Source organism: Mus caroli, unplaced genomic scaffold (assembly GCF_978045245.1).
Source record: "Mus caroli unplaced genomic scaffold, Mus_caroli_1 scaffold_11, whole genome shotgun sequence".
NCBI classification, from domain to species: domain Eukaryota; kingdom Metazoa; phylum Chordata; class Mammalia; order Rodentia; family Muridae; genus Mus; species Mus caroli.
Window position 1 is genome coordinate 58,537,502 of NW_028227266.1, and position 20,708 is coordinate 58,558,209.

Here is a 20,708-nt window from a genome sequence, read left to right on the forward strand (position 1 = left end):
TGTTCATGTCTCAACAGAGAGCCCGGGACCCAGTTTTCTGGTTTTATTTTAACTAAGGTCAAATAAAATACAGCAAAGTGCATGGATTTAAGTGTTCAATGAGCTTTAATGACTATCAACTTATCATCTGGACCCAAATAAAGGGCATTCCTAGTGCGGGAGGCTATTTCCCCTCTTCCAACCCCCTACCCACCCAGAGGTGACTTCTGGCTTTCTCTCTCTCAGTCTATCCTGGTTTTCTTTGCTCATTTCCTTTTCTTTTCATTCCCGCCTCCCTCCCTTCCCCTCCCTGCCTCTGGTCTTGAACACAGGATAAACGTGCCTGGCTTTTGTTCAACTTCCAGCCTATGAAATGTCTCCATGTCTCATGGACCTACTGTTCATTTTTATTTTTTTATTTCATTTTTTTGCCACAGCTGTTTCTCTTATGAATATAACAATACATCCATGCATTCTACTGTCCAAGCAGAGTTAGAGTATTAAGATTAGGACGGCAATGAATATGCCAATAATATATTTTGGGAGAAATTTCTGCTAGGTAGGAATACCTGAATGTGGAATTACTGGGTGAGAAAGGCAGGGAACTATTTAGCTTTTAAGATGTGCTGCCCGCCCGGGTGCCTGTGAACACTTGGCACTCCCACTAGTTTTTGAACATGTCACACAGGAGCTTCTCCATCGGAGTGTTCCCTATGGTCTTTCTGAAGAAGAGAAGCTCGATGCGCTCAGCCGTGAGGAACCTCAAAGATGGGAGCAGGAGGAGCAATTTCCCAAACCTGAACAGGAGAAAGGACACTGTCAGGCCAGCCTCCGAGCAAGGCAGTGGGGGGAGGGGAGGGGAGGGGAGGGAGTTGTCCAGGGCCAGCCAGGGGCATTTCAATACAGGGAAAGCCCCTGCATTAGAGGACTCACTTCCACCTTCCCATTGGTTATTAACACGATGAAAACAGGGACTCAATAATGTTCACTATGCATCAAGATTTAAGAACTGAGAGGTTTCTTTGCATATGCATGTGATGTGTGTGTGTACGTGTGTCTGTCTGTCTGTCTGTCTGTCTGTGTGCCCTAAGTGTGTACAGGTGCTCATGTGTTTGGGTGGAAGTTGAGGTCAAGTGTCTTTCTAGATCATTCTCTATTTACTGACGCTGGATCCCTAGCTGACCTGGAAGCTCACCAATTCTGGTTAACTTGCCCCTGGGATCCTGTGTCAGTCTCCCAGGTGCTGCAATGGCAGGCCTGCCATGCCTGCCAGCTTTTGTGCCCATCCCAGGGATCTGAGCTCCAGTCTCCATACTTGTACAGCTCTCTCCCAGCCTGCGAGGCGTTGGAAGCAATCCTGTCTGGAGGCTCATTGATCCTGAGTGCTATAACTAAGTCACATTAGTTCTACATGGACATAGATGAGTTCCTGTCCATGAAACACCTTTGATGACAGGAACTACTACTGCAAATATTCGAAGTCAAGGGAGATGTTAGTTAAGTGAGATATATCCAGAGAAAAAGAACCCGTTCTAGTTTCAAATAAGAACCATTTGCTAAATCAGGTGTCCCCAGTACAAAAGAGGAAAAAAAATCAGAACCAGATGACCTTGAGAAGAAGGCCTAAGGCTTTCCCCACTAACCCACCCACACACCCACACACACCCACACACATACACACACACCAAGAAGGCTGAGCTCCACGAGGCAGCTGCTGGCTTGACTGCACCTAGAGAACTATGAGAAGCCAGCCATTCACTCTCTGACCTAGTGAGTGGCTTTGCCCAGCTAAAACCTCCCTTTCTCTTATGAGCAGCATGCAAGCAGTCACTCCCGCCCCATCCCTGCCCTGCTCCACCTTCCCTTCTTGCTCAGCTGGCACCAGATCCTAGGCTCTGTCCCCAGCAGCACATGGACCCCATATGGCTGCATATGCCTCTTTTGCTCTGGAAGTGGAGGCTGGAAGCTCAGCTTATCCCCACTGGCGTAGTGAATTCAGGACTGAGCTTGGAGTACATTGAACTTAGTCTCAAAACAATGTATTGGAGCAAACCATACAGACCATACAAGGCTGGGTAGAATTAGTGGGACTGGGCTTTAGCATCTCTCTCTCTGTAGGCTGGGCTAAAGTACATTGCCATGACACCCAGTCCTGCCTGACATACATATTAAGCTGCAGAAGTGACCTGGAGCGTCTGTGTGGAGAGCCAGAGGTCGCATTCTAGTCTTCAATCACTGTCACCATACAAGGTCCACTTTATTTTTAGTGTGTGTGTGTGTGTGTGTGTGTGTGTGCACCCACATATATGGACACACATGTGTGCTGGTGTATATATGAGGCCAGAGGAAGACACTAGACATCCCATAAATCTCTGCTTTCTTCCCTTGAGACAAGGTTTCTCTCTGAACCTGAGCCTTGTGATTTCGGCTAGGTTAGCAGGACAGAGTGCTCCCAGGATCTGCCTGGCTCTGCTGCCCAGCACTGTTTTTTATTTATTTAACCTGCTATCCCCATCATTTTCAGCTCTCTCTCATGGGTGCTGGGGATTTGAACCCCTATCCTCATGTGAGCAAATACTCTTAGTCCTGGCCCTTCCTTCCTGTTTATTGAGACGAGTTGTCTCAACTGAACCTGGAACTCGTCAGTTCAGCTAAGCTGCATCCACCTGTCTCCACCCGGATCAGTGCTGGCATGACAGATCCCTGCCACCATGCCTGGCTCTTATGTGGGTGCTGGGGAGCCAAAGTCAGGTCTTCATGCTTGTTTGGCAGATTCTGGGTGGCTCAACTTTCTCCTGCCTCTCCATAAGAAGTCTTCCCCAGTACCTTTGCAATAATACACAGTTGACAGGCCAGGGTGCCTCTGAGGGCTGGTCCCAGAGCAAACTTGACCCAGGAAGAGCCTTGGTTTCTGAATGTCAATGATGACCACACATGTGGAGCTATGCCAAAGCTTCACTGTTCTCCCTCTGGCCCTGTACCATGTGGTGCAGAGCTTGCCTAGCTGCAAGGTAACTAAAGGTGATTATGGCACCACAGTTCTTCAGGAAGATGGCAGACAGTGTGGTCTAGAATAGTCCAGAGGCCTGGATTCGTGGTATAAACTACCTGGTGCTTCAGTGTAAGACCTGGTGCTAGACTACGTTGGGATCCTCCGTGCAGCCTGCACTGGCTGGCCATAGCCCTGTTCCTTCATGCCTGGCTTTTCCATACATCTCCACAGTGAGACTTCCACACTTAAGCTTGGCAAGTTCCTTCTAAACTCAACTTTCCTTTTAAGTTTTGTACTCTGTCTGCTTCCAGATACATCTCTTTGCCTGTGTGTGTGTGTTTGTGTGTTTGTGTGTGTGTGTGTGTGTGTGTGTTTCCTTTAGCCGAATGCCAAATCTGTCCCTTTCCAGTTCTCAGAGTTGTATACTGCAGTCTGTTTCCCTGGTCCCTACAGCCACTCCCCAAGGCACAGAATCTCCCGGACAGGGAAGTCACTGCTCTGCCCTTTGTGCATACTGCCCACCAGTCTGCATGGGGTTCAGTCCCGTGCATGAAAGCCACCTCTCACAGAACCTCAGGGGTTCTCCTCACCTCTCTCATCTGACTAGGCATTCTGAGCTCTAGTCCGAGTCCGACTGGTTTCAAGGTATCTCTCTGGCTCATCTCCCACCTTCCTACCACCAAGACTCTTTTGAACCTCCCATACCTGACTCCTGTCTAAGAACACATTTTTGCTGGGCTCGCTCTACCTTCATAGATAAGACTTTTCTCTTCTGTTTAGATCCTATCCTGTCATGGACACACATGGTCCCTGTGAAAGGCTGGTAGGAAACACCTGTAAGCCCAGTACTGACTTTGAGACCAGTTAAGACTATATACTGACATCCTATCTTTTAAAAGTAAGTTTTTGTTTATTTGTTTTTGGAGAGAAGGTTTCTTTGTGTAGCCAGGCTGTCCTTGAACTTGCTCTGGCTAGCCTCAGACTCAGTTATCTGCCTGCTTCTACCTCCCGAGTGCTAGGATGAAAGGCATGCGCCACCACCTCCCTGCCCATTTGCTACTCCTTCAGACACAAGCCACTCTACACCTGACGAGGATGGTTCTTGCCTTTGATGTGGCTACCATGATGAACATCCCCGTAGGCTTTGTCTCTTGGTGCCCTCCTGGGCTTGGCACTGCGCCTGGTCCACAGGAGATGTTGGATAACTGTGGCTGACTGAGCCGTTTATCCTGTCTAAGCAGGGAAGCCCAGAGATGGTATGGGAGAGGCAAGTAGGAAGAAAGAGGCAAGTGGGGAGGGCAGGTGGGCAGGTGGGTCATTGCTGTCACCTCACAGGCTGGCTGGGGTGGTGAGCCTTGCTATGCTGGCTTAGCATCACCTGGGACTGGTCCTGCAAAGCCTCCACGTGCTCAGGATCCTTCAGGCCTCGTGTTTCTGGGGAGAAGGAGCACCAGTGAGCTCCCTTCCAGAAGGAGCACCAGTGAGCTCCCTTCCAGAAGCCAGCCTCAATCCCACATCCCAGAAGTACTTTGTCCGGCCATACCCCTTTTCTCTGCTTCCCCTCCCCCAGAAGGACGACTGTCCCTCTACACCCAGGTGAGTTGATGTTGGTTCCCAGCAGACAGAAGTGACCAGAAACCTGCCTCCCCCAGCCCCCATTTTATTCCCAACCATGTCTTTGGAAGGATTGGATCAAGGCTCAGTACCAGGTTTGAAGAGGACCAGGGCCTTCAGGCAGGCAAACTCTGTGGGATCCACTGCCAGAGCTCGGAACCGGGAGATGGTTTCCTGCAGGAAGCGCGTCTCTGCACTGGCCAAGGCCAGCCTGCCCTGAGAGCTGCCAGACACCTCGGGTGGTGCCAGCAGTGGGCAGCTGTCCAGGGGCAGAGACCACTGAATGGCTCCAAGAAGGAAAAGCTCATTCCATGCCTCTTCCAGCAAGATCACCTGTGATCAGAGAGGGCTCAAGTGTCAGCACAGGTACGTAGCTCCCGGCACTCCCAGCCTGCCACCTTGGCCAGGAGCAGAAGAGCCCCTCGAGGTGCCTAGAGCCTTCTCCTACAAAGGCTCTGGCTCAGCTACCCAGGTTTTCAGATGTTCCATGGATTCTATCCAGGATAGCCTTGTGACTGGGCCATTCAGGGTAAGTCTAGGGATGCTGGGCAGCCTCAAGATGAGCCCAGAGTGTCACACTGAGAGAATTCAAGAGACTGGCTGACTCTTCCAAGCCATTCCCTCCAAACACATAGCTGGGCTGAGGGCTCAGCACCTCTGGACCTCTCTCTCTTGGACCACTGTGAGATCTCTGCCAGCCTATTAAAAGCTCAGAGTTCTTTTTCAGATGTAGAAAGGCTGGGGGACACTCATGCCTGAAATCACAGGGAGCCTCTACTCTGAAGAACTCACAGTCAACCACTTCCTTGTTCAGGGTATGCTGATTCCTGTCTCACACAGAATGGCTACAGGTCAGACAGTTTGCACAGAAGAAAAGGCAATGGGATCCAGAGAGTCACAGGTCCTACTCCGCATCCCATTCCGGGCTCCACACATCTCTGGCTAGCATCCTTTCCTCGGGGAGTTAACATACTTCCACTGTCACTGCCCTAACCACCCCCCAGCTCAGAGACACAAGTACCCTGAGGTAAACTGTGTAAGTCTCCATCCCTCGCCAGCCCAGGGGTCCATGTTTCCCCAAGCTCACTGTTCCTGGCCCAGCTCCAGCAGGCAGGCTGTGCTGTATACCTGGTCCCGGAAAGGCAGGTTGGAAAACACAGGCAAGTTTTTGGCCCATTTGACAGCCATAAAGAGCAGGCGAGCAGATGTCTCATGGATGCCATCCAGACTGCAGGGGGATGTGGGGAACTCGGGGTCATTGCTGGTGACATCAATATTCTCTTCAGCTACAGAGGAGGAGGTTTGGAGCTCAGTGGCTGCTCTGTGGGAGCCAGGCGTGAGGATCCACGCCCACTGCCTTCCCACTTACCGTCCTCTGGCTCCAGTTTAGCACAAGTTTCGGCGGTGATAAGGCTGGCCATAAAGTGGTGGCCCATGGCTCTGGTTGCAGACACAGACGTGGGGCCCCGGGGACTGGGCCCTGCCAGAGCAGGAGAGGCTACCACTGGTTCTGATCGGGGGTCACTGCCTGTTTCCATGGCATCCAGGTGGACCTGAGCCATGCTCCGAGGTTGGCGCTCATTCTGCACAGCTTGGAAAGCAGGGAGACTCAGGACACACACGCACCCGCCCCTTGGCAGTGATGCCATTTTCTCTCCTGCCTTTCCCACCTCACCGTGCCCACCACTCACCATCTTGGTTCATGCCTGCTTGTAAGCACTTCTTCAGCCGGCAGGCCTGGCACTGATTTCGATGGGCCTTATCCACTGGGCACATTCCTGCCCCGACTTGGCACCTGCAGAGGACACGAGCTCCTGGGGGGGGCAGTGTCATGCCCTGACTCTAGGCCTTGACTTGGGATATGTTTGCCCTGGTCTCGTCTTCTGCTTTCCCTGAACGCCCTCCACCCATGCTAGGCACACCAGGGCAGGCCGGCAGAGCTGTGGCACCTGTAGATGAGCCTCCGTCTCACACTCCTCTTGAAGAAGCCACTGCAGCCATTGCAGGCATAGATGCCATAATGTTTCCCACTGCTGCTGTCCCCACACACTCGGCACTGGAGCGAGGGGCCCACACCTGAGCAAGAAGGCAGGGCTGAACTGAGATAGCTCCCCACTCCCTCCCCTAGTCACCCCTTTTCCCTCCGGTCCATAGGTTCCCACGTTCCTCAAACTAGATCCGCCCATGTGACTCCCACTGGAAACAGCAGGTTCCTCACTGTGACATCCTAACCTCTGCTCCCACCCTTTCCCTTCTCTTCTCCCTCCATGGCCTCCACCTTCCTGGCCCCATTCCTCCCCTGTGGGCGGCTGCAGCCTCTCACAGATCTCTCTGTGTCTCAAGAGCACCCATTTCCTGCCTCAGCAGCCAGTTGTTGGGTCTTGCTCTGCTGGCCTCTGAGTTTCTAGGACTCTGGGGTTGCCAGCAGACTCTCATGCTTGCTCACAGCCCTGGGGCTGGGGCTATGTGGCTCAAGCTCGCTCGTGGCTCTCTGAACCTACTGCTTACACTCTCTTCCTCAAAGGTCCAGACCACACCTCCAGAAAAATCATACCTGTTGGATCCTCTCCAAGGCCCCATCTACCTGGAGACTCCTTCTTGGAGGCCGCCACAGACACGGGCATAGTGGAGGCAGCCACTGTAGAGCTCATCGGATATGGATGATCCTAAGGGTAGCCTGCCTGCTAGAAGTTGCTGGGCCCAACCGATGCATCCATCTTTAACCCCTGTCTGTCTGTCTGTCTGTGCCTGTCTCTCCTCTACTTCCCTTCCCTTGTAAGTTAAGAGCGTTTCCTCCTTCTGAAGCGTTCTCACCACCCTGACTCTGGGTCCAGACTTCTGCCAGCACAGCGCTGGACACAGTGTATGATCCTCTTAATCTTTACTGTCTCCACAGGGGATCAACTGGCCACACCTGCAGCATTACCCAGGTGCCCCTGGGAGCCAGTCAGCCCTGATTCCTAGGCTGCCTAACCTGCCCGGGGGTCGGTCCATCCTTTGCTGTCCTTACAGACACTGTATGGGAGCAAGGAGCTTGGCTGAGACCACATACTCTCAGCTGTCTGTTATTCAATGACAAATCGTAATGGGGGGGGGTTACACATCCCACCTACCCAGGGACTTCAAATGTTTTTGTGGCATTCGCCATGTATTCGAGGCATGTGTGACCATATATGTATCACCGTGTCTGTGTAGGTTTCTATCTCTGTTGCTTGTTCACGTTGGGATGCCTACCCTCTAACCTGGTGGCTCTCGACCTAGTCTCTTAATGAAGGACTGCTTGGGGCTTGTGGTTTGGGGACTTGCCCCACAGAAGACTCACATCTCTATATGTCTCTGTGATCAGGTCCAGCAGAGGGTATTGGGCAGGCTGGGGGCAGAGGAGATGCTGGTGGACATTTTCCCATGGGGCAATGAGGTAGGACACAGCTCGTGAAGGAGGCATCTGTGTCTCCTGGTACCTGACTCCCAGAGGAAGAGAGGCTAGGGTAAGGACAGATTCACCTCCATGCATGCTTCTGCTCTGTTGTGGGCCGTGCTTCCCTGAGCAAGTGACTTAGTCTCTCCGAACCTCAGTTTCCTCCTCTTGGTGTGATACAATGCCTGTCTTAGGTTGTAGTTGGGAACATGACGTTAGATGATTCCCAGAATGTATTTTGGTGCCTGATACTAGCAAAGAAGACTGAAGCAACACCAGGGAACACCCTTTCCTGTCCCTGCTATTCTGCCCCTTGCCATCCTCTCCCTAGGCCCGAATGGATGGGAAATAGCGTGTTGATGTGCAGGAAGAGATGCCCACCCCAGATGCCCTTGCCTCACAGTGGGATAGGACGAGTTTGTCCCGAGTTAGAACCTGGGAGCATCTAGAGGGATCATGGAGTTAAGAGGACAGAAGGGTGGGGCATGCCCTCCTAAGTGGGCTTAACCCTCACTATGACAGGGAAGCACTATTGGGGATTTGGAAAGTCAGCTCAGGGGCTTTGCAGGGTGATCCGCTGAGGACAGGAGCCTCTCATATGTCCTGTCTGTCCCCAGCCCCTTAGGACCCTTCATGGACAAGGTCTGAAGCTCCACTTAGCAGCCAAATCAGGGCTTCAGGGTAAGGTTTGTACTCTAGACATGTCATCTGCTTCCCACACGTCCAAGTCACCTTAGCAAGCCTTCCATCCTCTCTGCGGGCAGTCTCGAAGACATTCATGGCTTCTGTGACAGCTTCGTGACAGCTTCTCACCAGTCTCTGTCCTCACCTAAGATCTATGCCCCGACATCCCATTCATCCCCAACTGACCTGCATAGACATGTGAGTGGGGTCCAAGGACTTGGGGGTGTGCAGTCATGTACAAGGGGCAGACTAGGCCAGGCTGAGCCGAGGGTTGAGCTGAACCAGTGCAGAGGGCAATGTAGGACCTATGGGTATGGATATGGTAGTAGGAGGAGTCAAAGGTAGAGTCTCAGTGGTGAAGTGCTCTGGGGAAGAGTTTGGAGACTTCTCACACAAACCACCACTGTCATTCATACACCTCACAGTGGCCCGACACAGAAGCTGCCACTATGGGCCTCACAGCTAAGAGACTGAGTCGGAGAGGCTCAGAGTGGGGAGGTAAGCTGCCTCAAGCTGTACAGCTATGGAGCAGTAAAGAGGCAAGCAGGGATGGAGCTGGATGTAAATCCCAGCATCTCGAAACACCTGGGTGACCAAGAGGAGGGGCCAGATGAAGACAGGACCTAGGGCCTGAAGGACAGTTGCTGGCCAGCACATAGCCTGGCACTTTATTTGCTGAGCTCTGTGCACTTACGATTCTTCATCTCTAAAGCAGGTGGATGTGTTTTGGGGCATGGGGGGGGGGATGGGAGATGTACTGTAAAGGGTTAGTAGGGTAGAGGGAGGAGGCAGGGTGAGGCCAGTGCCGAAGGGAGTCGTTTGCTTCTTTCCCAGGTGGACTTGGGCCTCATTTGGGGCTGACGGTATAGAGGAAGGACTGAGGAAGGGACAAAGTCCTAGGGTAGCCCCCAGCTTGGGCCTCAGGGAGCCCAGAGACTTGACCCCACCAGGTGTGTGTTCTAGGCAGGTGCTGAGAGAAACTGACCACAGGAGAGACGCAGTCCCTTCCCCATGGGGCGTTTCCTCTGGTCAAGCCCTGAAGAATGCCCTGAAGGCAGAGCAAACAAGTAGAGTGGGTGTCCTCTCAATATGCCCACTCCTTACTGCTAAATCTGGTCCAAGCTGTGTCCTTAATGTTGAAGCTTGCTCCAGGTGTGTTCTCTCTCATCTGTCCAGGTGGAAGACCCCAGAAATGGGGTTAGAGGTTAGCTTAGCATCTGATCAGAAGACAGAAGGTCTGCTCCTGAATCTGTGTTCTCCTGACAGTCTTGGCATGCTGGGTTCTCCCAGCACTGAGCCCTGTGCTGGTGATAAGGGCAAGAACGACGACGACGACGATGACGACTACGACGACGACGACGACTCCTCAATGGTTAGATGACGGGAGATATGCTGTGCAGGGGTTAGCTGAGCCTGGCAGGGGGCGGGGAGGGGGCGGGGGGGCGTTGGGGGGGGAGGCTCCCCCAGCCTGTGACTGCCAGCTGCTGGGGCAGACGCCAAAGGATTACTCAACTCAAAGCCTTGGAACTGCTGACAAAGCCACCAGAGGCCACCTTACTAATGCAATTATTCCTCTAGGGGACAGGTCAGCAGCTTCCTCTGACTCCCCAGAGGGGTGGGGTGGGGTGGGGGTGGGGTTTGAACAGTGCATGCAGCACTGCTGACCTCCTTAGGGCCTGGGCTTGGCAGGGTCTGTCTAGGGCCCAGGCCTGAGGCCTGACCTACCAGGATTCTGTCTGACAGAGGAGGTAGCTTCTGCATCCTGGGACGATGCCTGCAAAGTTGGTGACTGGCTTGCGTTCCAGAAGCTGCACTGCAAGATCTAGTCCTGTGGACAGCATGAGGTCCCTGGAACAGATCTCCTCCCAGGGTCAATTACTTGGCAGGGTATCACGTACTCGAGGCTAGATTCCAACTCACTATGTATGCAGCGGAGGGTGACCTTGACCTTTGTCCCTTTTCTTTAAACGTTTAGTTTGTCCTTTGACAATGTCATACATGCATAAGGCTCTCTCTGATCAGTATATACCTCCTAAACCCCTCCCACCTGCATCACACCCCTCCTCTTCCTTCCTTTAAACAAACATATTTTGACTTTATGGGGGTTTTGCTTTGCTTTGAGATCCAGTGAGTTTAACTGGAAATGTCTGTGTAACCATGGCTTTGAACCATGGGGCTGGAGGGTTCCTTGGTGGTATACCGAGACAGCCCCAATGGCTGTCTCTCCCTCAGAATCTTTTGGTCGTGGGAGAGGAGGATCCCTTAAGCTCCTCCCGGATTCAGTGTTGGTTGCTGATAGGCTGAGTCCTTGTGTAGGCAGCCACAGCTGCTCTGAGGTCAGCCTTGAACTTCTGATCCTCTCTCCTCTGCCTCCTTCGTGCTGGGATTTCAAAGGCAAGCCACCTGGTCTGTGTGGTTCAGGGAATGAAATCTAGTGCGCTCTAGTCAAGCTTTCTGCCAACGGAGCCACACTCCGAGGCATCCTCACTCTTTGAAGAGATACAGTGGTCTGTGAGTTCCTCAGAGCTAGAGGTGCAGCAACTTTACTCCCCAAACCTAACCAGCAGACATTTCCAGAACATTGAATCCTGCTACAATTGTAGTAAAACCTCCACTTGTGGATGCTGATTGTGTGCCACAGGACTTTATACAGCCACCGCAGACGGTGAGAATATCTGCTGGCCTCTCCGCTTCAAACCATCCAAAGCTGTGCTTCTAGCTTGAGTTCATAGGTCTCGGGAGACTAAAGGTCACAGGATACCAGGCCTCTTGGCCTGGCCTACCTGGATCAATGGCTTCTTTTTCTAGGATGGGTGGTAGACAGGTCAGAACTCAGAAAGGCAGACACTCTTGGGCAGACACCAGCAGTTTCTCAACAAAGGCTCTTTATTCTGCTCTCTAGATAACATTTAGAAGTAATCAGATCTCTCCTGCCCAGCTGCCCAGTCCATCAAAGGAGAAGTCTTTGCCCTTAAGCATTTTAAAGACCTGAACAGACCTAGAGAACCCTATCACAGGCTCCCACTGCAGGGAAGGCTCTTTCTTCTTTCACTTGAGATGCTTGGGTGATCATATCTGGGTCAGTTCCTCCCTCCTGCCAGGCCCTCTGAAGGGCAGAACAGTGTGTGAGTGTGTGTGTGTGTGTTGCATACATACATATGGGTGTGAATATATGTATATATGTATCTGTGTATGTATATATGTGCCTGTGTATGTATATATGCATATGTAAGTATGTATCTATGTATGTATATATGTGTTATATGAATCTGTGTGTCTGTGTATGTATATATGTGTCTGTGTGTGTCTATGTATGTATGTGTCTGTGTATGTATATATGTCTGTGTGTGTCTGTGTTGTATATATGTGTATGTGTGTGTCTGTGTATGTATATATGTGTCTGTGTACATGTGCATATGCTGGAAGAGGACAGAGGTATCTTGCTTCGCCTTATTCCCTTGAGATAGTTTCTCCCAGAAGCACCCCAGTACAGCCAGGTTGGCTCAATGATGAGTCCCCTGGATCTGCCCACTTCTCCCCCAACACTGGGATTCCAGGCACACACCGCTATGCACTGCTTTTATGTGATCACCATGGATTTGAACTCAGGTCCCTGCGTTCACACAGTAAGCACTTTACTCACGGAGCTTCCTCCCCAGTCTTTCATCATGGCAGAAGTTCTCATTAGAAGTAAAACAAAAAGCTATTTTTAAAAATATTTCCTGCTGAATATGCATTACAGCTGAAATCAGAATCAAAGAAAGTGCTTTCAGTTTTTTAAAACTGAGGGAGTGGGTGGGAAATCATATTACCCGGAGTAATGCTGATAAGAAACACGTAGGAACAGATTAAGCATAGAGTGGGCATGCTGAGTCTGCTCTAATTCCTTCATTAAACTATAAGGCAGGCACACCGACAGCAGGGCTGGTCTCTTCTGAGAACAGCTGTAGCCTGCAGCAATCCAGCCATGAGCTCCCACCCCACCCCACACCTGCTGAACTGGATTGTAAACCAGTTCACTGCTGGGCCACAGATCAGATCTTGGGGTGGAGGCATCTCAGCAGGGGTTAGGGGAGAGTACAGAAGAATTTGAAAACCCATATAAAAGTTGGTTTTTTAATTGTATTTACTTTTTGTTGTTGTTTTGAGACAGGGTCTCCACATAGAGTCCAGCCTGAGCCTTGGCCTCCAAGTGCTGGAATTAACACTGTTGCCCACCATGCCCTGTTAACATGTATCAACAGGTCCAGCCAGCCAAAGCATGGGCAAAGTGAAGGGATTTCTCTACAGGAACCTCTTTGCCTTCCATGCTGGCTTTTCAGAGAATGTTTCTGGGACTTCAAGGGTATGTTGGAGAATTACCAAAGCTGTGTATGTATGGACATGCAGGAATGCACATATGTCGGTGAGGACAGGCCACATGTGACATGTGATGAGTTGGCACAGAACATCACTGCCCGAATCTACTTATTCTTGAGGTCCTGGAAACTGTGACAACGACAGCTGCAAGGATTACAGAAAGTCTCCAGAGGAGCTGTGCAGAAGACAAGCTCTAACGTGACACACAGTGACATTTCCTATGTGACTTTTGATACTGTTCTCCTTCCCGATACTCTTTCTTAGCTATCTATATTTTCTCATTTGTCAGAACTGCTAAACGGAGGCTCTCCTGCAGGGAGATGGAAGAGCTGTTCCTTAGAAAAGTGTTTTAGAAAACACACAAGCTCAAAGCAAGTCTCTACACAAGAAAGATGGCCCAGGAGGGTCCTGGGTTTTTTTCCTATCCTTTCACCCTGCACTGCCCAGATCTGACTCAAACTTCTCCCTACACAGAACACGTGTTTCTGTACATGGTCTCGGTCTCTCTCTCTCTCTCTCTCTCTCTCTCTCTCTGTGTGTGTGTGTGTGTGTGTGTGTGCATGGGGAAGCCCAACACTGAGGTCAGGAATTATCCTCCTCTGCTCTTTCCCTGTATTCTGTGAGACAGGGTCTCTCAATCAAAACCAGAGCTCATCAATATGGTTATCTATCTATCTAGGGATCCCATCCTCACTTTCTGAGGCTGGAGTTAGAGGCAGGCTGCCACACCTACCTGGCATTCCTCGGGGCTTTTAGGGATCCAGGCTCAGGTGCTTGTGCTTGCATAGCCTACCCTTTAACCACCGAGCCACATCCCCAGCTCCTCTGGAGTCCTCTGCTCATGTCTTCTGTCAAAATTTCTTACACAGACAGGGACAGGGTCCCAGTCTCTCAAGATGTGGTCTCCTGTCACTAAACCCCCACACGAAGAAACCTAGTTTGTTCCACTGCTCTGTTGCCGCACACGTTTCCCTTCCCTGATGCTGATTTCGTTTGTGGTACTAAGGATTGAACTAGGACCCTGGGCATGCTGGACAAGCCCTCTGCCCTGAGTTATATCCACAGTGCAACCACGTCAGGTTTCTGTGGTCCTGAAAAGGATTCTGTGTGGGAAGAAGGAAATAGCAAGTTACAAAATATCACAAAACCAAAAATCACACTAAGCCAGAGGTATGCGGATGGATATGAAATCTACTTAGACACATCAGTCTGTTTAATGTAGTGCTTAGCATTAATCTTGTTATTTAACTGATCTTTTCTATTTCCTCAGTAGATGAAATACATTTCTGACAGTCTGTTTTGAAAGGGAGCTGCTACATTAGGCTGAGGTCGACTATTTGATTCTAAGGCGAGGCTCCTACATAAGATGCCAGAGCAACGCTTTTGGAAATGTTGTGTCTTGAGTCTACGGGAAACTCAGATGAACCCAAGAATTGTGAAGTCTGCTGTAACTCGCAAAAGAGTCTTTTATTGTTTCAGATTTGAACTCAGATCACCTGCCTTGCACTCACTGCGTAAATGCTGGCAAGCAACCCTGAGTCCAGAAAACACTGGGTTTATATCAGTATAGTTAGGAATCCTGTGAATGTTCACAGAAAAGGGGAGTAGAGGGCTGTAATCACTTGGTGGAATGGGACTGAGGGGGACGGGTTAATGTGTGTCTGTTCAGGGACTAATTTCATGGCCACTCCTAACTGTCTGTGACCCGACCTCTGATTACCTTTTCTCCATGATTTAAACGTGAGGCCCTAGTCTCCCTTGAGCTTGTTATTTCTCTAAGATCTCAAGGACAGGCACCTGGGGAGTTCTGCTTATCAGGAGGACTGTTGGTTTTTTTGGAGACACAAAGGCATGGAGGATGTCTTGTGCTGTCTCCTCAGAATGGCCTCATTAAGGGGGAGTTTTATGGGTAGTGCCATTTTAACACTAGGGGAGCGGCCAGGGAAGGGGCAGAGAGCCCTGGGCTTGCTGCAGGAGGACACAGCACAGAAACCAGTTGTCTGTGTATCATGCTTGCCGTGGGCTGGAGGGAGGATTGGAACGTCTGGCAGGGGGTAGGGAACGCAGAGGCAAACTGTACACAGCACTGAAGTCTCTCGAGTATCAGTAGTTCAGAGGTTACAGCAGAAGGCTGTGCTTATTGTGAAAATAAAACAACAACAAAAACCCATTTGAAACAGAAACAATCATTGGAGTAATACTAATGAGAAATACTTATGAGCAAATTATATAAGTGTAGGGTGGGCATGCTGACTCTGCTCTAATTCCTTCATTAAACTATAAGGCAGGCACACCGACAGCAGGGCTGGTCTCTTCTGAGAACAGCTGTAGCCTGCAGCAATCCAGCCATGAGCTCCCACCTCACCCCACACCTGCTGAACTGGATTGTAAACCAGTTCACTGCTGGGCCACAGATCAGATTGTGGAGGGCTGGCTTTAATCCTAGCTCTGAGGAGGCAGAGGCAGAGGCAGATAGATCTCTGTGAGTTTGAGGCCAGCCTGATCTTTGAGTTCCAGGGCAGCCAGGGTTACACAGAGAAACCCTGTCTCAAAACAACAGCAACAATCACACCACTAAGGAAGTGTTAGTGTAGTTTGCTGTGACAGTGGCATTGTGATTATGTTGAATAAATCAGCCGAGTCTGTTAGAAACCTATCATGCATGCAGTGTTTAGATTTGCTTCTGAAACTTCCAACAAAGCAATGGAAAAGTATTAATTATTGTTATTACTGTCTGAGGGTTTATGTGTTGGAAGATGACTTTCAAAAACTAGTTCTCTTCTACCCTGGGGATCGAACTCTAGTCAGGCTTGGTGGCAAGCACCTTCACCTGCCGAGCCACCTCAGAGCCAGAAGATTATTTTCCTTTCTTTTTTAAAAATATATTTATTATTATTTCTAATATATCTAATTATATTTGTAGCTGTCTTCAGATGCACCAGAAGAGGGCACTGGATTCCATTACAGATGATTATGAGTCACCATGTGGTTGCTGGGATTTGAACTCAGGACCATCGGAAGAGCAAGAAGCCAGTACTCTTAACCACAGAGCCACCTCTCCAGCCTGGATTTTTTTTTTTAAAGTTGTTTTTAAAAAATAACTAAATTAATGAGGACTGGGTATATCCTGAGGTGGAAGTCACTGCACAGTGGGCACAGATTGCAGCCTCAATCCTGAGCGTGCCCAAACAGGATAAAAGAAAGGGTGGCTGAGCCGGCAATATTTAAACTTTATGGGTCTCACCGTCTCTTATCTATAATTTTTCTTGTGACTGAAATTTTATATCATAAAAAGTCACTATAAATGTGTCTACACACAGGAGTGAACCACTCGGTTAATGTGGTTGGTGATTTATTTTGATCATTCGTATTCGACTTTATGCTTTTCCCCTCTGCTTCCCTCACTCCCCTTTTAAATGTGTCCTCACTGATGGGTTCTGGCCACGTGTGGTTTCGGCTTACAGGAAGAAGTTAGCATCCCTTTAGCTGGAATCCTTGAGTTTGAGCACTCGCGCCCTCTCCTGTCAGGAGGGGAAAGTACAGCTGAGGATCAAGGGCTGAGGTCTCCGCCCCTCGTCTCTGGTGCAAATCAGAGACTTTCCCTACTCATCCTGGGTCAAAAGTGTTTAACAGGCTGACCTGCAATACCCACAAAAAACACAAGATGGCAACATTATCCCGATAGCGTTGCCTCCACAGACTTTCTGAATTCTAGCATATTTACTGAAATGTAAAATTGTAGAAACCTTCCTCATCACCTCTTAGTGATGAATCCTGGCAAAGTTTCCAGTGTCTTTGTGGGACTGTGAAAGGCAGCCTGTGTTCTGGTAGAGCGAAGCTTACTCTGGAGACCCAGTAGAAAACTCTACAAGGGACAGAACAGTGAGCCACGTTCCCAGACACAGGCCCCTGACACCACAGAGGCCCCAACTCCATAATCCTGTGACTGTCAGTCACCACCGACAATGTCCCAAGCTCCTGGCATTCTGGCTGGACTCTACCCTCACAGTTACCTGTCGATAGCCAGGTATGCTCCGCCCCACAGCTACCCTGCAACAGGTAGGGAGCTCAGCCCACTATAAAAGGGACTGCTTGGCCTCTCCTCACTCTCCTAAGCTCTTGTTCTCCTACTCTCACCTTTCACTCTCTTTCTCCCCCTCCATTCCCACTTCTCTCCACGTAGCCATGGCCAACTTCTCCTTCACCTTCTGTCTCTGTCTCTGTCTCTCTCTGTCTCTGCCTTTCTACAGTAAAGCTCTAAAACCATGGACCATCTCTGCTCATCAAGACCCGCCATGTTAGAACAATGGAATAGGCCTTCCCCTAAAGAGCCACGCCTAATCTCCCCTGGGAAGGCCTCCCAGTGTTACCAGCCACCAGACTGGACCAAGGGCTCTTGGCCCTCTCTTTGTTCTCAGCTCTTCTGTGACATACAGCAGTGTCTGAGATGTCTGAGACTGAGAACCTGTTGTCTCTGGCCTCCGTGAGGCCCAGAGAGCCTGGACTGCTCCCTCTCTACCTCCCCGGACTCCCCGGTTCTGTGGCTTCCCACAGCCAGATTTCCCCTCCCCCACTCGGGAACATGTGGAGAGCCTATGGCAGTTCCCCACATTCGCCCTCCCAGAGCCTGCTGCCAGACATGTCTCCAGTTTGGTTTTCTCCACCAAAGCGCAAAGATTCCCTTAGAGGTGACATCACCTTACCTTAGCATCCGTTCTGACACGTTGACTCATGTGGTGTGCCATTCGCTGCCGGAAGATGGGTGCTGCACGGATGATGAGGGGATTTGGATTTATTGTGCCAAATCAAAGACTGGCACGGTGAGTGGCATAAAATATTATAGTATTTTTAAAATTAAACAATGTTATTTATTTACATTCCAAATGTTGCCCTCCTTCATGGTCTCCCCTCCCCGAGTTCTTCATCCCATCCCTCGTTCCCTTTGCTTCTGAGACAGTGCTTCCCCCAACTCCCCCCTCTACCTTACCTCCCACCCCCACCCCCGCCCCAATCATCCCCTTTCCCTGGGGCATCAAGTTTTTACAGGATCAGGCACATCCTTTCTTATTATAGTATCTTCTAAAAAGGATTTTTGTGTTCCTGTCAAAATGGCCGGAGGTAGATTTTTAGCGAAATCTCAGTTTTTATGCATTCCAGGTGTCACTACCTGAAGGATCATTTACGAGGTCTTAGGGAGCAAAGAGCAGGAAGGACAGTTGCTGAATCCAGACTCAGATTTAAACGCGGACGATTCACCATTAGTGAGGCTCTGTTGGCACACAGATGCCTGCAGCAAGGCTTGGTGAGGAGACTTCTGTTAAAAAAGAATAAAAGCCAACAGGATAGGAAACGAAGCCTGTTCCGAAATGCTTCTGACTAGGCTGACTGAAGTTCGGGACACCACAGGAAGGAGGGAGAAGGCTGATGAGGTGATGGGCTGACTTCTACCCAGTCAGAAAGCCCAGTGGCACTGCAGCAGGTGCCGAGGGGAGGCTGCGGACTCAGAACACGTGACCTGCAAGAAGGGAGGGGCTGGGCCTGAGGGCAAGGGAACCTTCAGGACACAGAATTGCCAGCTGCTTTCCCATGGCGTAGCCCCAGCCTAAGTATCCTGGCATTAAAAACTTTAGAATTGAATGATAATGAAAATACAACATACACAAATCTGTAGGACACATGGAGCAACTTTAAGAAGCAAGTGCGTATTGCTAATTGCCCACCTTAAAAAACAAAACAAAACAAAACAAAAAAAACAGTGGAGAGATCTCACAGGTTTCTATGTCCAGGCTGTAGCAACCCGTGGAGGCAACCCATGGAGGTAAAGAGTCTGGCATGGTCCTGGAAAGGTCTGGGCAGATGGCTGGCTGGCTTGCTTGTGCCCCAGGCGTTTGCCACTACCAAGCCCTTTCTGGATGAATGATGGAGGTTGGGCTATTTGAATCACAAATGCCTCCAGCTGCCTCTTATTCCAGGGACTCTCAGCTGTTAGAAGCTGACAACTGTTTCAGCTGCACCCTTGGCTGAATTAATATAATGTTTGCTTGCCATGATAAAATGCGAGACTAAGTATTCATATAAGGACTGAAAAGGAAATGGCTAGCCAAAACAGCAAATGAACAAACAAACACAAGCCCCACAGCTCAAAACAGAACTGAGCTAGCTAGCACCATGAACAACTCTGGTTTGCAGAGACTCTACGGCTCCTTACAACCTGGAGGTCGGAAACGACCCTTCTGAAACATGCTGTTCTGGGGCTGGCACCTAATAGCAAATCAGCACTGTGCACATACATTGGTTCCTGCTTTGGTGCTGGTGAGAATGATGCTGTTGGGTCTTGGGCAAGGGCAGGTGCTGAGCACCGGAGGGTGGGGGGTGGGGGGTAGGGGGTGAGGCAAAGATAAGAGCATCTGGGCTCAGATGCAGGAGGCAGCCAGGAGTCCTGTGGTCAGGCTGAGAGGATGAGGATGCTGGCATTCAGTTCAAAGGAATTCAGTTCCTTGTGCCCCACTGCACCCCACCCCCATCCCTTAGATAGCTTCTACACAGAATTGACCTTAGATATAATATTTATTTGTTTATTTATTTATTTATTTGAGACTGGACAGGTTGAGGCCTTCAACTGCCTATATAGGATGACCCTGAACCTCAAACTGTCCTAACTGTCCTACCTCCACATATGAGATGGGGCATGGGAGTAGAAGTGGCGTACTGAAGCAGAGAGAGAGAGAGAGAGAGAGAGAGAGAGAGAGAGAGAGAGAGAGAGAGAGAGAGAGAGAGAGAGAGAGAGAGAAGAGGAAGAGAGGGGGAAGGGCATACCGTAGTAGCTGTCACTCACTGACCTGGGATCTTAGCCTTCCAGAGTGGGCAGTCTACAACTACCAGCAGCATTTGCCATGATCAACAGCACACGTGCAGGGAGCAAGTTCTGGCTTCAGGTCACATCCACAAGAGACTTATGTGATTCTTTGGCGGTCAGGTGCATCAGGTGAGCAGGAAAGGTATCTAGTATTCCAACTCCCCCACCCCACCCCGCCCGCCCCCCACAGGGCTCAATTCTCCTCTTGGGAGGCGTTTTGGAAGTCATGTAGACAGGCCATTCTCTTAGCTTCAGCTGTCAGCTCGACACAGCCTAGAGTCACGTGAGGGAGCCGCGGCAGGCTGTCCAGATCAGATTGGCTTGTGGCTGCTTTTGATTGATGATTGATCGGGAAGGCAAGCTCACTGTGGGCAGCCCACTGTGTCCCTGGGCCGTGTAAGAAAGCTAGCTGAGCATGAGACAGTGAGCCAACCATCTAGCAGCACTGCCCTCACTTCCCCTCCGTGATAGCCTGGGACCTGGAAGCGAAAACCAGATACCATCCCCAGGTTACTCTGGGTCATTTGTTACTGCGGCAGAATGGAGCTAGAAGTTGAATGCCTTGTTGAATGCCTGCCCTTTGGGTTTGTGGATGTTAGATACCCACCCTCTTGAACTCAGTAGCTTTGATTATCCATAAGAGATCTGTCTGTGCAAGATGGTGCCCAGTAATGTCTGCTGTGGAGGGGGAGGTGCCGAGTTCCCCTTCTCTTGGATATGCAGCCATCGCTGGGGTCAGAGCCATTTTCTTCAGTGGTTAATTTATTGATTTCATTGGCTCACTAAGTTAGACTTGAATGGAATTG

General features: G+C 50.2%; 1 protein-coding gene across 1 annotated transcript; it reads right to left on the bottom strand.

Moving 5' to 3' along the window:
* Positions 1-643: 643 nt before the first annotated feature.
* Nr2e3 (nuclear receptor subfamily 2 group E member 3) lies at positions 644-7,236 on the bottom strand. The gene is made up of 8 exons (XM_021172947.2): positions 7,140-7,236; positions 6,535-6,661; positions 6,277-6,380; positions 5,955-6,176; positions 5,714-5,871; positions 4,678-4,918; positions 4,300-4,405; positions 644-776 (listed from the first exon to the last, which is right to left on the bottom strand). Exons 1-8 carry the CDS (start codon positions 7,234-7,236, stop codon positions 644-646), a joined length of 1,188 nt encoding a protein of 395 aa, XP_021028606.1.
* Between the last annotated feature and the right edge of the window lie 13,472 nt (positions 7,237-20,708).

What these genes read in the sequence shown, in the direction of transcription:
- Nr2e3 (XM_021172947.2), bottom strand. Translation starts at nt 7,236, where the DNA reads ATGAGCTCTACAGTGGCTGCCTCCACTATGCCCGTGTCTGTGGCGGCC. An exon ending in TAAACTGGAGCCAGAGGACG is followed by an intron (nt 5,872 to 5,954) that starts GTAAGTGGGAAG and finishes CCTCCTCTGTAG; the next exon opens with CTGAAGAGAATATTGATGTC. An exon ending in CCTGGTCCTCTTCAAACCTG is followed by an intron (nt 4,406 to 4,677) that starts GTACTGAGCCTT and finishes CCTTCTCCCCAG; the next exon opens with AAACACGAGGCCTGAAGGAT.